We start from the raw sequence: 18,241 nt of genomic DNA, 5'->3' as shown, positions 1-18,241 counted from the left end.
GAATTATCTGAAAAGAATTTTAAAGCTGTCATCATAAAAATACTTCAATAAACAATTAAGAATTCTCCTTAAAAAAATAGAAAATTTCAGCAAAGAAATAGTATTAAAAAAAAAAAAAACTACCAAATGGAAATTATGTATACAACTGAAATATGCAATTTCCAAAATGAAAATGTGTTGGATAGGCTCAACAAGAGAGATGACATAGGATAAATTCAGTCCTGAGGACAAGATCAACAGTTTACTTGACCTATGGTTTCACTTACTTGTGGAACATAAGGAACAGCATGGAGGGCATTAGGGGAAGGGAGGGAAAACTGAGGGGGGGAATCGGAGGGAGAGACGAACCATGAGAGACGATGGACTCTGAGAAACAAACAGGGTTCTAGAGGGGAGGTGGGTGGGGGGATGGGTTAGCCTGGTGATGGGTATTCAAGAGGGCACGTTCTGCGTGGAGCACTGGGTGTTATGCACAAACAATGAATCATGAAACACTACATCAAAAACTCATGATGTACTGTACAGTGACTAACGTAACATAATATAAATAAATAAAGCTGTCAGTGAATTCCAACTTGCTCCTTTGTTTCTCCAAGCAGACAGAATTATCTCTTCCTGTACTTAAAAGGGTGTATATGTATATTGTTAAACATTGTCTTGATATAAAATTTGACAACCCCCCAAAAACATAATAAAATAAAAAATAAACAACAGAGAGAAAATGGACTGAAAAAAAAACAAAACAGAGCCTCAGGGAGCGGTGGATAATAATAAAAAATCTAAAGTCCATGTGGTAGGTAAAATAATGGCCTCCCACAAAGTATCCACGTCCTAATCCTTGAAACCTGTGAACATTACCTTATATTGCAAAAAAGACTGCATGTGTTATTAAATTAAGGATGAGAAGATTACCCTGGATAATCTGGGTGGGGCCCAAGGTAATTATAAGGGTCTTTCTTTTATAAGAGAAAGGCAGGAGAGTCAGAGAAGATGATGAGATAATGGAAGCAGAGGTCAGAGTGATGGGACCATGAACCAAAGAGCAAGTACTGATATATGCAACAACATGGATAACCGTGAAAATATTATGCTGTGTGAAATAAACCAATTGCAAACTGTATGACTACATTTATATGAAATGTCCCATTCAGGCAAATCCATTCAGAAAATACATTACTAGTTACAAGGGGCTAGGAAAAGAAGACAATGGGAAGTTACTGCTTAATGGGAAAAGGATTTCTTTCTGGGTGATGAAAATGCTCTGGAATTAGTGGTTGCAAAATGCCATGAATATACTAAAAACCACTGAAATGTACACTTTTAAAATGGTGGGTTTTATGTTATACAACTTCTACCTCAATTTCTTAAAAAAGATTAGAGAATACTACAGACAACTTTAGCTTGGGGCGCCTGGCTAGCTCAGGCGGTAGAGCATAAAACTCTTGATATCAGGGTTTTAAGTCTGAGCCCCACGTTGGGTGTAGAGATTACTTTAAAATAAAATCTTTAAAAACAAAAAAACAAAAAAAACAACTTTAGCTCATAATTCCACAATTTAGAAAAAATGAGCCAATTCTTTGAAAACAACTATCGAAACTCAGTCAAGATAAAATAGATAACCTGAATAATACTAACACTATTAAAGATATCAAATTTGTAATTTAAAAGTTCTTGAAAAATCCCCAGGCCTAGATGGTTTCACTGGAGAATTTTACTAAACATTGACAGAAGAATTAACAGCCATTTTACACGTTTTCCAGAAATGGAAGAAGTGGGAACACATCCCAACTCATTTTTTTTTTTAAAGATTTTATTTATTCATTTGTGAGAGAGACAGAGAACAAGCAGGGGGAGAGGCAGAGGGAGAGGGAGAAGCAGACTCCCTGCTGAGCAAGAAGCCCGATGCGGGACTGGATCCCAGGACCCTGGGATCATGACCTGAGCCGAAGGCAGACGCTTAACCATATGAGCCACCCAGGCACCCCATCCCAACTCATTTTATGAAACTAATTATTACTAATACCAAAACCAAAGACATCACAAGAATTAAGAAAACTACAGACCATTATCTCTCATGAATTTAGCTGCAAAATCCTTAACAAAATATTAGCAAACTGAATCCAAAATAGCTAAAACACCACAACCAAGTAATATGTATTCCAGGTATGCAAGGCTGGTACAATATGAAAAAAAAAAATCAATGCAATACATATCAGTAAGCTAAAGAAAAAATATCATATCAACTGAAACAGAAAAACATTTAAAAAAAATTCAACACCATTCATAATAACACCAGGGTCCTGGGATCGAGTCCCACATCGGGCTCCCTGCTCGGCGGGAAGCCTGCTTCTCCCTTTCCCACTCTCCCTGCTTGTGTTCCCTCTCTCGCTGTCTCTCTCTCTCTGTTAAAAAATAAATAAAATCTTTAAAAAAAAAAAGGTCTCAGCAAACTAGGAAATGAGGGGGAACTTCTTCAACTTCATAAAGAACACGTACAAAAAAACTTACAGCGAACAACATACTTAATGGTGAGTGACTGAATACCTTCCTTCTAAGATTGGGAAAAATGCAAGGATATCCATTCTTTTTTTTTTTTAAATATTAAATCTATCATGTATAGCAATATTTTTTTAAATATTTTATTTATTTGACAGAGAGAGACACAGCGAGAGAGGGAACACAAGCAGGGGGAGTGAGAGAGGGAGAAGCAGGCTTCCTGCTGAGCAGGGAGCCCGATGCAGGGCTGGATCCCAGGACCCTGGGATCATAACCTGAGCCGAAGGCAGACGCTTAACGACTGAGCCACCCAGGCGCCCCAGATATCCATTCTCATCACTCATAAGCAACATAGTACTGGAAATCCTAGCCTTCCTTATAAAGCAATAAAAAGAAATAAGAGGCACCCAGGTTGGAAAAGAAGCAGTAAAACTGTCCTTATTTTAGATGGCATGGTTGTCTATAAAGAAAATCCCAAGGAACGTACAAGAAAAGCTCCCAGAACTTATAAGACAGTTTTGCAAAGTTGCAAGATACAAGATCAACACATGAAGATCAACTTCATTTCTATAGGCAAACAAACAAGTGGAAACCAAAATTTTAAAACACAGTATCATTTACAATTGCTCCCCCCAAATGAAATACATAGGTATAAATCCAATAAAATATGAAAAGGATATGTATGCTGAAAATTATAAAATACTGATGAAAGATAGCAAAGAAGATCTAAAAATTGAGAGAAACTTACCGTGTTCATGGCTTAAAAAACTCAACATACTAAAGATGTCAGTAGTCCCCAAAATGACTATATTTAGGTTTAACGCAGTTCCTATCAAAACCCCAGCAAGGTATTTTGTACAAAGACAAGCTCATTCTAAGGTTTATACGAAGAGGGAAGGCCCTAGAATAGCCAACACAAGTACGAAGAACAAGAAAGCTGAAGGATTCATACTATCTAACTTCAAGACTTCCTCTAGGTTCAAACTTCCAGTTATAAAATAAATAAATCATAAGGTATAGCACAGGGAATATAGTCAATGAAATTATAATAACTTTATATGGTAACAGATGGTAACTGGACTTATCATGAGGATCATTTCAAAAGGATCAAATATCAAATCACTATGATGTACACCTGAAACTAATAGGATACTGCATGACAATTATACTTCAATTAAAAAAATACATATTAGGTTCTCAAAAAATAAATGCTGATTGATGAATTTTAAAAAAAGACATGATAAAGTTGGAGTAATCAAGACAATGTGGTATTGGCAGAAGAACAGAACCAACCATACAGAGAAATACTACTCAGCAAGAAAAATGAACAAACTATCAATATGCACAATTACTTGGATGAACCTCAAGGGCATTATGCTGAGTAAAAAAAGGATGTGGAGAAACTGGAACCCTCCTGGCATTGCTAGTGGGACTGTATGATAACGTACTAGCTTTACAAAAGAGTCTGGCAATTCCTCAAAATGCTAAGCGTAGATTACCATACAACCCAGCACTTCAACTCCTAGGTATATATCCAAGAAAACAAAAAACATATACACACAAATACTTTCACACAGATGTTCACTGCAGTATTATTCATAAAAGCCAAAAAGTGGAAACAACCCAAATGTCCATCAACTGAGGAAAAGAGTAAGACAATGTGGTATATCCATCCATACAATGGTAATACTATTTGGCAATAAAAAGAAATGAGTAAAGATACATGCCAGAACATGGATGAACCATGAAAACATGCTAAGTATATATGCCAGACATAAAAGGCCATATATGGCGTTGATATAGAGAACAAAGGCAAAAGAAAAAAATTAAAATTCCTTACAACTTACAGTCCTACTTGAGACAGGCAGAGTGACCTTCCTCAAGGAGCTTATTAGCTGCCTCAATGTTAATACTTTGCTAGAGGCAAAAGGCAACCTTAGCTTGACATTAGCCAGACCTCCAGGATCCTGTAAAAATCCTTTGGAAACCACCTTTATCTCTAACCCCTCCTTCCCCAAGATACACATTAGCAAATATCCTCTAAGCATATGGCCCACTGATACACATCTGAAGAGTCTTATGACTTAAGTTTTACTAGACAGCAGTAAATGACCTTGTCCTAACAGCTAGCCCTTCAGAGTCCTGGAAACCTTGCTTCCAAATTCTTTAGAGACTTCCTTCCAACTTGAAACTATATCATCAGTCACTCCTCACAATCCCAGTGTAGCTCTTTCTGCCCAGAGGTCCTGACCTCATGCTTTAATAAAACCACACTTTTTTGGCACCAAAGATGTCTCAAGAATTCTTTTTTGCTGTTTGCTCCCAGACCCCAACATTTCACATCAGTATGATTCTATTTATGTAGAATGTCCAGAATAGGCAAATCCATATGCAGAAGGAGATTAGAGGTTGCCAGAGACTAGAGGAAGGGGGAAATAAGGAGTGCAGCTAATGGATATGGAGTTTCTAGAGCTATGACAATGTTCTGGAATTAGTGGTGATGGTTGCAAACTCTATGAATACACTGAACTGCATACTTTAAAAGGGCAAATTTCATAGTATGTGAACTGTATCTCAATAAAGCTGTTACTAAAAAATCTCTTCAAGTATGACATCACATTTCTAATAGTATAAATGTGCTACAAATACTAAAATTTGAAAACAATTTACAGGGCGCCTAGGTGGCTCAGTCGGTTAAGTGTCTGCCTGTGGCTCAGGTCATGATCCGGGGGTCCTGGGATCCAGCCCCGCATTGGGCTCCCTGCTCAGCGGGAAGCCTGCTTCTCCCTCTCCCACTTCTCCTGCTTGTGTTCCCTCTCTCACTGTCTCTCTCTCTCTCTGTCATATAAATAAATAAAATCTTTAAAAAAATTTACATATACAATTATATAATTCAGTAGAATTTGTTTGTTATACTGAAATCTATTTGAAAGTCCCTGACCAAAGCCAAACATACACAACCACAGTCAACACTGACATGGATAAACCCAAATCATCACAACTCTTAACAAACTAAGCAAAAACTCTGCACAAAGCTCATGATATGCAAAATTCAAAATAAAATCCAATATTCAAGAACACATTTGCCATTCAAAGACATTATCCAATAGTGTACTTGAATCATTTTGATAATAGTTTAGGACCACTAACATATTCCTTGATAAGAAGGATCCAATAGGCTACTATTGAAATAGTTTGCAGTCCGCTTCTTCACTGAACTCCTTGTTTTGCACAGGAGTATGGGACAAAATTAGGCAATACAGTAGTGCATGGCATTAACTTTTCTCCCTCTCCCATCCTTTCCCTTCCAAGTTGTTTCTGCATGGAATCCCGTTAGAAAATTTAACAACTCTCTTGCCTTCAGTGAGAGGCTGCTGCCCCACTCTGGGAAACCCCAGAGGAAGGAAGCTAATCATGCAGGTCACATATCCGTCAGGCTAAGGGGAGAGGCATTCTTAAGTCACAGAAGACACAATGAGACCTCTGCAGGGTACCTTGGGCCCTAGATAACAGATGTCTTCTAATATGTAAATGTATTCCCTGATGCTTTTTCATTTAACTTTTGCAAATGTGCTACCTAGTGGGATTTTTTGAAACCAGTATTAACTCTCAAGCCAGTTACTCTACCCCTGGATAATCAAGCATTGATTATTTACTGTATATTTATACAAAATCTGAAATACTAGCTTTAAACATACTAATGTCATATCATACATAAACCAAAACCATGCTGGCATTAAAAATACAGACACAGCAATTTGGGGAGTTTAATTGTTATTAATTCCTAGTCATTATTAAACACAATTAATTTCACTAATAATGAAACACTAAACCTAGGTATTATCAATCATAATTGTCTACATACTAAAATACCTTTCTTTTACACAAAGAATCACTCATTTAATAAATCTCCCTAGAAGCAAGATGTGATTTAGCAAATGGCCAAAAGACAAAGTCGCCAGCATTTCCCACATTTAATGATAAAAAGAGACATGCAGGCTCCAGTTCTTCCATGCTAACAATAAATCACTTTCATTGACCTTCATATTATCTTCCCCAAATACCAAAACATTATTCAGCAATTGAAAAATATTTTGAAGTTCTAACATAAAGGCTTATGGTAATGCAGTAAAAACTCAATACTCAACACCACTAATTCAGAATAGCTAATGATGTTCTATCTTCCGTTAGAAAAAATTTATTCACAGAAAATAACAATTAATAATGTAGATAAGAGGATAGAGAAGAATACCTTCAAAATGTCTTTATAATCATTTTAGCTATTCTCCAATTTTTTTGAAAGACTTTGAAAACACAGGATTAGAGGTACAAATTTGGGGCCCCTGGCTGGCTCAACGGGTAGAGCATGCAACTCTTAATCTGAGGGTCGTGAGTTCAAGCCCCACGTTAGGCGTGGAGCCTACTTAAAATAAAAATAAAATAAATTGTTTTTTAAAAAGAGAGATACAAATTTTAAAAATACTCATCTCTTTAAAGCGCATTCCTTTATGACAAAATTTTCAAACTACAAGTTAATTTACAGAGTTTCGACCATCATTTTTCTTAAACAGATTCAAATAGAAAACATCAGCATGCATGGCACATAGTAAAAGTAAATGGTATTTTGTAAAACTTTTACTTAAGTACAAATACACATGCAAATTGTAAAAGAGATCTCTTCCGAACGGTTTAATGAAAAGTGCAAAAGCTACTGCTCTAATGCCCTCTATAAGCACGGGACTAACATGAACAATAATACAACGGAAAATGTAAATCAGTTTCCAATAAAACATCCTAAGTCAGACTTTCACTACTTTAAACAGTTGTGCATCCTCCATGCACCATTCCCTACATCCCCCTTTCTTCCATTCTTCTGTCCTCTCCTAGTGAGCTCTTATTTTTTAAGATCTTATTTATTTGAGGGAAAGTGAGTGAGAGAGAGAGCACAAGCCGGGGAGAGGGAGGCAGGCAGAGGCAGAGGGAGAAGCAGGCTTCCCGCCGAGCAGGGAGCCCGATGCCGAACTCGATCCCAGGACCCTGGGATCATGACCTGAGCAGAAGGCAGACGCTTAACTGACTGAGCCACCCAGGCGCCCCTCCTAATGAGCTCTTAAACTGCAGTCTTAACATACAGTACATGCATAATGGATTAAGTATACAAAAATATGAATGAGCTTTCTCCTAAAATTCTTCAAATTGGGTAACTTCATCCCTCAAGACAGAAAAGGAGATGCCCAAAGGCATGAGGAGCACTAAAAAAATTTTTAGTCTCTGGCCACTTTACTAGACCCAGAAATGTAAGAAAGGGAAGTTAAAAATGGGTATTATTCCTAACTGTGAGGGGAAAAAAGTAAATCAAATCAGTGGAAGATAATTTCCTCCAAATTTTGGCCAGGCATCATTATAACAGATACATTTTCTAAAGATTTTAAGTATTCTTTTGTAAGGTTTTGTATTCAACTAAAGAGCTGGCCCAGACTCTTCATTCTGAAAGATGATTAAGGCACTGTCAACTGAATCAGGGAAAATACAAGGAAATTATAATTTTGAAAACCCTTTTCTCTTGTCAGTGTCATGTTGAAAATTAAAGCTCCTAGAACTGGTAAAACAGCTGTAAGAATAGTCATCATCATAAAAATCATGCTATTCTCTCCGTACAAAGATGAAAATAAAGACACACTGCCATATGCTTTGACTAATTATTCACACAGCCTGATGGTTTTGTAATGAATCATCTCTCTGTCCCCTGTTCACTCTGGTAATCTCTCAACGGATGGTAACTCCATCCTTCCGGACGCTCCAGCCAAAACTCTTAGAATCTTTTCACATCTAATCCAATGGCAACTCTCTAACTCCAAAGTATGTTATATCCAGCACCTGATTACTTCTCACCACCTCCAATACTACCTCTCTCCACTGGATAAACTCTCCTTCCACCCCTGCACCCTTACAAAACTATTCTCTATATAACAGCCTGAGTTATCCTTTTAAAACAGTTTATATTAATCCTCTGCTCAAAACCCTGCAATGATTTTCGTTCTTACTCAAAGCAAAAGCCAGGTACCCACAATGACTTACAAGGCTTCACCCCATCTTATGGTCAGGACCACACAACCCTACCACCTTACTCTTCTGATCTCTTCCCCTGTCTGCCTCCTCAGCCCACCTCACTCTGCTCCAGCCATTCTTGCCTCCTATTCCTTAGCCACATGAGCGTGCTACCATTCCACTTCAGGGAGTTCATCCCTGCTGCTCCCTCTGCCTGGAGCAAGCTTCCTGAAGATAACCACAATACTTACTTCTTCAGGTCTTTTCTCAAATGTCATCTTCTCAGTGAGGCTTTTCCTGACCTATTTAAAACCCACCTCTAGGGGCACCAGGGTAGCTCAGTGGGTTGGGCATCAGACTCTTGATCTGGGTTCAGGTCATGATCTCAGGGTCCTGGGATTGAGCCCCGCATTGGGCTCTGCACTCAGTGCGGAGTCTGCTTGAGACTCTCTCTCCCTCTGCCCCTCCCACTGCTTTATCTCTCTAAAATAAACAAATCTTTAAAAACAAACAAAACAAAAACTCACCTCTACCCCTAGCAATCTCCAACCCCTTTCTCTGCTTTATTTTTGTCCTTTATCACCATAGATTATAAACTCCACAAAAGCAGAGATTTCTGTCTGCTTCACTGCTGTATCCCTAGCATCCAGAACAGTACCTGGCACATAACAGAAATTCAATAAAGATCTGCTGAATAGATAAATTGACCAAGCAGTGATATATATTTTCAAGGAAAAAAATTACTCATTTAAGGCAGAGCAAACACAAAAATGGCCCAATCTTCATGGGCATGAACTCATTATTACCATCATGAGCATTAACATCCATCGAACACTTACTCTGTGTGCCAAGTACTATGCTGAGCACTTTCTTTATTTGCATTTCATTTTTTCATCTAATACAGTAATAATAATAATTACAAAAGTAAGACTTAGGTCATAAACTAGTAAGAGGCAGAGTAGGGTCCAGAAACCAGAACTACAAAATGACTCAACACCATGCTCTTAACTGGTAAGCAACTGCCTCTTTAGATTAAAGCTAACATTTATTAACTGATTACTATGGTTAAATTATTTACTCATAATGTATTATTTAACTAAATTAAAAAAAAAAAACCAAAGCCAACATTTTTAGTTGCTTTTCCAACATAAAATTTTCCCTTCTTCTTTAGACCTGTTTTGTTTGAAGTAATAATGTGCCCAGCTAAAAAAGCTTTATTTCATAGCCTCCCTTGCAAATGGCCAAATTACATGGTTCTGGCCAATAAACTAGAAATGGAAGTCACTGGGTAAGGCCTCCAGGAGAAAGTTCTTTGAAAGGGAGCCAACTCAGTTGTCACGTGCCTCTGTTCTTTTGCCATATTCTTCCAGCCTGGAACACCAGCATGAGGCTAGAGGTAGAACAACTACGCTGCAACTATGAGGATGAGAGTTCCGTTCAAAGTGCGGTGGAGTAAAAACTAGGTGCCTGGGTGCTTAATTAGGGCACAGAGGCTGCCACTCCAGTTACAGAAAGGGAAAAAGGTACTTTATTAAGCCACTATTATTTGTTCTCCATTACATGCAGCCAATGCAACCCCTTTCTGATACAGCCTTATGAGTTGTTGGCCCAATGCTGGCCTTGAAGGATATAGTATCACCATAGCTAAGTCTCCCAACCAGGGGGAGAAAATACACTAACCATTAAGCATCATTCTATTGATAGAGCATTATGTCTTTCAAATTTATGGAGGGGCTAGAGGTGGGATCCTGGAATCTGTGCTTGACAACAACTACTTTTAGACATCAAAACGTGTGGCTAGTGAACAATAATGAAAATAAAAAAGGAGAGGGGAAAGTAGAGAATAAAGCTAATGAGTTGCCCTCACCAAAGTATCAAAGCTAGGTAAATCATACCTTATTAAAAATAGATCTTCGGTGCCTGGGTGGCTCTGTTGGTTAAGCAAATGCCTTCGGCTCAGGTCATGATCCTGGAGTCTCAGGATGGAGTCCCACATCGGGCTCCCTACTCAGCGGGGAGCCTGCTTCTCCCTCTGACCCTCCCCCATCTTGTGCACTCTCATTCTCTCTCTCTCAAATAAATAAAATCTTAAAAAAAAAAAAAAAACAGATCTTAAGGAACAACTTTCTAAACCTAATCGAAGGTAAACAGCGAATATTTATGGAGACTCTTCAAGATGTAGGAAAACAAAAGGCACATGGCACAGCCGCCGCCAGACTGTTTACTCTATCTGCCATCATACCGTATCGTTGACAATATCACAGGTGGCAGGGTCTCATGTAGCGATACTACCATGTCCACCATAAATCCTGAGATCCTTCTAAACTTTAATAAGGTCTAGAAAAAAAAAAAGATGCAGTGATGTTCCAATAAGCATTACAACAAATCACATAATCACACAGTATTTCATATTTCATGGTAATACCAAAAATTACAAAACGTAAAGAGGAGAAAAAAGAGAGAACAAAAACCATTATGTTAAGGAACATTCAATGCAAACTAAACACTTTTTGTACACAATTATGCTTAATCTACATAACAGCCCCAATGATATAGGTCCATTATTCGATTTTATAGACAAAAAGCTGACACTAAAACCAGTTATATAAATTGCCCAAGATCACATAGGTAATAAAAGGTAAAGCCAGGATCTGAATCTAGGTCAGCACAACCCTAAGACCATACTCTTCCAGCTGCTTCAACATATGTCAAATACAGTACAACACCTGGTCAGAAATTCTAATATAATAATAATGGTTAGGAAGGAGCTCAAAAACACTGAAAAGATGAGTGATAGTGAAAATACTACTAACATCTTTTACAAGTAATCATACTTAAAGAACTTCAAATCTTGCCAGAGTATGCTTAAGATGATACAATTCTTTAAAAGGAAGTCCTTTGAATTCCCAATCTGTATGTTTTTCATATGTTCCAGGAAGGGAATTTTTCTTTTCTCTATAGGATTTTGCCAGAAAGAGAAAACAAAACAGAATGTGAGAAACAACTAACCCTACAAATATATATATATATATATATACACATACACACATATATATATATTTTTTAATATTTATTCGGGATGCCTAGGTGACTCAGTTAAGCGTCTGCCTTTGGCTCAGGTCATGATCCCCGGATCCTGGGATAGAGCCCTGCTTCCGGCTCCCTGCTCAGCAGAGAGTCCGCTTCTTCCTCTTCCTCTCCCCCTTCCCCCCCCCCCCCCGCCCACCGCTTGTGCTCTCACTCAATCTCTCTCTCAAGTAAATAAATAAAATCTTAAAAAAAAAAAGATTTTGAGAGAGCCAGAGAGCTGGGGGGGGGGGGGCACCTGAAGGAGAGAGAAACCCAAGCAGACTCTGCTCTGAGCATGAAGCCTGAAGAGGTGCTTGATCCCATGACACTGATAAGAGGCTTGAGCCAAAATCAAGAGTCCGACACTCAACCACCCAGGAGCCCCAACCCTACAAATATACGTTAAGTAGAAAGTATAAAAAAAAATTACATTTCAAATAAATGCATGTGCTTTGATTAGAGGGGAGGCATCATTTAACCACTGCCTTAAAATACAATTCTTTGAAAACAGAAAATTCAAATGATCCCCCAAACTTTTTTTTTCTGAACGCCAATCAACTCGTTTCCTGAAAAAATTTAGTGTAATCTGAAGAAATCACAAAGATTCATTTTGAAGATTATAGCTTATTACAAAATACTGTATTCCAAACATTTCAGCATGGAAGCAAATTCAGAGTAAGAATACACCACTTTGTTGACGCCAGTTAAAAATTGTAATAAGCTCTAGTTCAAGGAAAAACATTTTTTCCCCTCCCTGCTCGGAGTGGAATGGAAGGATGTTAGGAACTTTTGGGAACTTACAAATAAGGGGGAGACTTTAAAACTTAAAAACAGGATACACAAAAGAAAAATTCTACTACATCCAAAAAGGTCACCTTCAAAATATCTCCTCCTGTTAGATTTTTCATTGTAAGGATATTTCCCTTAATCCTTCATTGTAAGAATATTTCCCTTAATTAATTTCACTTAAACCCTCAAAATTTCCCTTAGTCAGACTATGACTACTATCTTCCCTTTTATATACAAAAACCAAATTCCTACATAGAAACAAGAATGCTGACTTAGGCGACAGGAGAGTCGGACACAGGTATTAGCTGTGCCACTAGTTAGTTCTATGACTTTACATGGTCCTTTTACCTTCTTATGCCCCAGTGTCTTCATCTGTGAAACAAGATGGTTCATCTTACCTCACACCATACCTTAAAAAAATTAACTCAAAATGTATTAGAGGTCTAAATGTAAGAGCTAAAATTATAACACTTAGAAGAAAACACAGGAAAGAAAACCTTTGTGATGTTGGATTAGTAAAAATCTCTTAGATACACCCCACCAAAAGTACAATCAACAGAAGAAAAAGTGATAAATAAAACTTTATCAAAATTCAAAACTTTTTTGCCTTAAAAGACACCATTAAGAAAATGAAAAGACAAGCTACAGACTGGGGGAAAAAATATTTGAAATCATGTATCAGGTGAAGGACTGACAACCAAATGAACACACATATACACACACCCTATAACTCAATGCGAAAATAACCCAGGGGCAACCCAAATGGGCAAAACATTTAAATAGACATTTCACCAAAGGAGATATATGAAAAGCTAGTAAATATGCACATGAAAATATGCTCACCATCATTAGTCATTAAAGAAATGCAAAACAGAACCACCAGATACCACTTCATACCCACCAGGATGGCTATAATCAAAGACAACAAATGCTGACAAAGATAAATAGGAACCCTCATACATGGCTGGTAGGAATGAACAATGATAGAGTCATTTTTAAAAGGTTTATCAGCTTCTTAAAAAGCTAAACATAAATTTACCATATGACCCAGAAAGTCCACTCAAGGAAAATGAACATGTTCACATGAAGATCTGATGAGTGAATGCTCATAACAGCATTATTCCAAATAGCCAGAAAGCAGAAACAACCCAATGTTCACCATGTGGTGTCCAATAAAAAGGAATAACGTACTCATATAGGGTACAACATCAATGAATTTCGGAAAACATTATGGCAGGTCAAAGAAACCAACATAGAGGATCACATCATTATATGATTATATTTACATGAAATATCCAGAAAAGGCAAATCTATAGAGGCAGAAAGTAGATTTGTGGTTGCCTGCGGCAGGGGGTGGGAACAGGGAGTGACTGCAAATGGACATGAGGCATCTTTTTGGAATGATGGAAATGTTCTAAAACTGGATTGTGGGGGTGATTGAACAACTCTGTAAATTTACTAAAAAATTATACAATTGTACACTTATACAGGTGGATTTTGTGGTATATAAATTATAACCCAGTAAAATTGTTTTTACAAATGAAAAAATATTATGCTAAGTGAAAGAAGTCAAACACAAAAGACAGTATGTTATTATGATCTCATTTATAGAAAATGTCCAGAAAAGGCAACCCTATAGAGGCAGAAAGATTTGTGGTTGCCTGGGGTTGGGGGTGGGAACAGGGATTAACTGTAAACAGGCACAAGGATCTTACTGGGTGATGAAAATACTCTAAAACTGGATTATGCTGGCCGGTGCACAGCACAGTAAATCTACTAAAAACCACAGAATTTTGTACTAAAAAAAAAAATGGGTGAATTTTATAGCATTAAATTATACCTCAGTAAAGTTATTTTTAAAAAATAAGATGGTCAAAAATGACATTGGCGTTCTTAACCTTTTACCCATGGCCCACTTTAAGAATGAGATGAAGACTAACCCTATCCCAGAGGACTAAGACTCTCTTTTGCCCACTCACAGACACCTTATTGGCTTGAAGATACCAAATTAATGTCTCTAAGTCTCTAGAACCCTATACCACCTTAACAGCTAGGCATAAAAAATGACTACAGAAAGATGTATACCTTCCCAGAAAGGAAAGCAATATTCCTCTTCTAAAACAATGATAGGGATCCACTTTCTTTACTTTTCAGACATCATTTTCAAATTTCTCACTTAATTTCTTTCTTCAATATGAAACTGACTGAGGGACCCAGAAGCAATCAATCAAGACAGAGACCTAGCTAGCTGTCTTTAGAACCAACCAGTGTATATGTCAAATACCCAGCAAGGACACCCATGACATGGCTTAAGGAAAAAGATGTGATTTCTTTCAGATAAAACTTAGCCCAGATTTGTTTCGAAACAAGACGCAGGGGCGCCAGGGTGGCTCAGTCGTTAAGTGTCTGCCTTCGGCTCGGGTCATGATCCCAGGGTCCTGGGATCGAGCCCCACGTCAGGCTCCCCGCTCCGCAGGAAGCCTCCTTCTCCCTCTCCCACTCCCCCTGCTTGTGTTCCCTCTCTCACAGTCTCTCTGTCAAATAAATAAATAAAATCTTAAAAAAAAAAAAGAGAGAGAGAGAGAGAATACAAGAGGCAAAAAAGAAAAAAAAGAAATACGATAAAGTTTCTCTAAAATACAGACACGTTGCAATAAGCACACCTCGAAGGCAACTGAAGAGTTTTCAGCCAGTCTTTGTTACAAAACTAATTTTAGGACAGGATGCTGATCTAGCAAAGTAGACATCTCCTTCCTCCAATACAGAGGGGTCTGCTCATGTCAGTGAGATTGAGCTTCTGTGTAGCTAAACCCACCCCCTTTTGATTTCTAAAGTCACTGGATTATTGTTGTCCAACAAATACTCCCCTCATCCCAAGTCCCCAACCCTCCCCCAAACACTGTGCCTGAGAATTACAATCCACGTTTGTCCAAGTTTTGGTCTCTGCCAACTGGTATTCCTGGACCTCAAATCCACTCCACACAGAGCAGCCAGATCCCTCAGACCATGTTCCGTCTCTGCTTGAAGCCCTCCAACACACTTAGAATAAAATTCCAAAATCCTTACCAAGCCTAAGAAGATCCCCTTTCTATCCTTGCCACTTTTCCCTCAGGTCCCGAAACACATCAAGCTCTTTCCCTCCTCAGGACCTTTGCACTTCCTCATCCCTCAGTAGGGAAAAATCTTCCCTGAAATCCTAAGACTCCTCATCCTTCAGCGCTCGACTTAAAATGTCAACGCCTCAGAAAAAAAATTTTCCTTGAAATCACCCTAACTAGGTCTAGGTCTCCAGGTCACTCTCTATCAGAACATCTTGTTTATTTCCTTCCTGGCACTTGCCAAACCTTGAAACTCTTTTCATTTGTCTAGTTATTCAATGTCTACCCCCCAGACTAGAAAGTCACTCCCAAACAGTGGGAAGTTGTGTCTACGTTGCCTCGGTACCGGGTAGCTTCAGTTTCATATGGAGAGAATCCCCAGCTCCACCCCAGCAATGTTTGGCACTTCGTGGGCACTCAAGTGTTCTCACACCCGCGCGGGAATGAACTAAAACCCCCTATCCCACAATCCCCCAAATAGGTGGCTGTGCCCACAACTCCAACAGCCTATTTCTCACACAGCCTCCTAAAGGCCTGTCCTGTGCCTGCACGTTTCTTCCCCTCCCAGACCCATCTATCGCTCAGGTTCAAGTATCTGTCACTGCCCAAATCTCTCACGAGCCCCTCAAACCCCACCCCACCAGCCTCACAGGCTCGCCACAAAATCCCCTCCCCGCCTCGCACAAACCCGGAGCCTCACCCACGCGCCCTACAAACCCCTGGCCCCACGAGCGCCCACGAGTATCTGAGAGTCCTGAGCTCCCCTAGCTCCCGCGGATCCCCACGTTCCCGCGTGTCACCCGCCGCCCAGCACGGCGCCTCCCCCCTCAGCAGCGCCAGCTCTCACCGATCACCTCCTGCAGCTCGTAATCGTCCCTGTTGATGGACCAAGGCAGGGCGCTCGAGTCCTCGGACATGACGGCGGCAAGGGTCGCGATCCTCTCTCAAACTCGCTGACCTCTCTCGTCTGCTCGCCGCGCCTCTCCCCACCCCCAACCACCGCCGCCGCCGCCGCGCCCCCACCAACCGCCTCGGGAACAGCCACGGGTCGGACGGCGTCTGGGCGCGGGGTCACCGCGCGGCAGAGCGGCGGGGGCTCGAAGCTCCGGCGGACCTCTCCTCCTGCTCGTCCGCGTCCGGCACTCCCCGCCCGGCCCAGGTCCCGGCCTCGGCCTCCGCTGCAGCGGCGACAGGGTATCCGCTCGGGCCCAACCCCTCTGTCCCGCCCTCCACCCCAACCCCACGCACGGGCCAAACTTTCCCTTCTCCCTCCACCTGCCGACACGCAGCGCGCTGACGTCACCGCGCCGGGCAGGCCCCGCCTTGGGCCCCGCCTCCGGCCGCCATCTCAAGTGTGGCTGTATAGGCACCGAGCTAGCAAGAATCCAGAGAAGGTGGAAGTTGACAGTGGAAGGGAACAAATGCTTAGGAAGGAGTTCAGAGAGGGTATCAGAAAGCCAGAGGAGAGCCTAAAGTAGCACGAACGTGGTAGCCACACTAATCATGGCGACTCAACGACGACCCAGTGGAGGGGGCGGAGCCACTCCTGGAGGCTGGGGCACGCTGCCGTCTCCGTCGTCTCACCTATTGGTTTGTTTGAGAAGGAATCAGAAAGGCAATGGGTGGGTGTGGACGTCAGTCAAAGTTAGTCCCGCCTCTGGACTCTCCGCGCGCTTCTCAGCGCCAGGGCCGCATGAAGATCGCCAGTACGTTGCTCGCTTTGCCCTTTTCCCGGAGTGATGTCACGGCGTATCCGTCACCCCCTCGAGACGTGCAAACGGCTCGGTAGGGTGTGGAGAAGCTGGAGGGCGCAGCTGGGTGGGGTAGCCTTGGGGTGTGGACAACCGCCTACTAGGATGAAAGGCCTTGAGCTGTGGGACGAAACGGAACTGGAAGCTTGCCCCTCGACGACACTTTTTTCAAGGCGGAAGTGCTCTCTGTAGCGTCTAGATCGCTGCTCTCTCTGTCACCTTATTGGGCAGGGAGGGGAGTCCTTGCCCATTCTCAACTTTGGGTCCAGAGCTCAAAGGAGCACCTGCCTTGGGGGCCTCGAAAAGTTGGGCTTTTTCTCCTGCCGCGGCTTGGGCCATTAAACAAGTGAGATTCGGTCCATGTGGTTTGGCGTCGTTGCAAGGGCCTTGACTTTTGGGCGCCTGGGTGGCTCAGATGGTTAAGCGTCTGCCTTCGGCTCAGGTCATGATCCCGGGGTCCTGGGATCGAGTCCCGCATCGGGCTCCCTGCTCCTTGGGAGCCTGCTTCTCCGTCTACTTCTCTCTCTCCCTCTCCCCTTCTCTCTCCCTCTGTCTCTCATGAATAAATAAATAAAATCTTTAAAAAAAAAAAAAAAAAAAAAAAAAAGGGCCTTGACTTTTGTGTGACCTCCCAGAATTTGAGTTTCCTCAGGTTGAGTCCATTGGGGAAATTCCTGAGGTGAAAATTGAACGCACTTGGTAAAATGGAAAAAGTATCGGCCCAAGTTGGGCCGGGTGCACAACTGTTCCCTCTTGAACATCTTTCAGACCAATAGTAGTCATTAAGGAAGAGAGACCTTCGCCGAGGCCCTACCAGGCCCTGGAAGCCCTGTGCTGAGCTCTGCTATAAGGAGGGCCACTGACCACAGAACAAAAGTAGTCAACCAGGAACTGCCGGTTAGGTTTCCACCTGGTTGGTGGGATTGGAGAACATTTCTCGTGGAAGAGGTGGCATTTGTACCAAGCCCTGCAAAGGTAACATGATTTCAA

At 40.9% G+C, this 18,241-nt stretch overlaps 1 protein-coding gene across 4 annotated transcripts in view; it reads right to left on the bottom strand.

Moving 5' to 3' along the window:
* The window catches only part of OXSR1 (oxidative stress responsive kinase 1), a 93,382-nt gene extending 76,604 nt beyond the window's left edge, over positions 1–16,778 (bottom strand). The window contains exons 1-2 of one of the 4 annotated variants that reach the window (XM_027585837.2): positions 16,348–16,776; positions 10,787–10,881 (exon numbers count right to left, since the gene is read on the bottom strand). Coding sequence is in view for 2 of the 4 variants with exons in the window: in XM_027585834.2 (XP_027441635.1) it covers positions 16,348–16,417 (70 nt within the window). In the remaining 2 variants the exon portion in view is untranslated. Of the gene's footprint in view, positions 1–10,439; positions 10,460–10,786; positions 10,882–16,347 lie in introns of those variants that run through there. The other 3 variants (XM_027585834.2, XM_027585835.2, XM_027585838.2) reach the window with 3 other exon arrangements.
* Between the last annotated feature and the right edge of the window lie 1,463 nt (positions 16,779–18,241).

Source organism: Zalophus californianus, chromosome 1 (genome assembly GCF_009762305.2).
Source record: "Zalophus californianus isolate mZalCal1 chromosome 1, mZalCal1.pri.v2, whole genome shotgun sequence".
NCBI lineage: Eukaryota > Metazoa > Chordata > Mammalia > Carnivora > Otariidae > Zalophus > Zalophus californianus.
The sequence above is the reverse complement of the archived record's forward strand: the minus strand, read 5'-3'. Positions and strand labels throughout refer to the sequence as shown.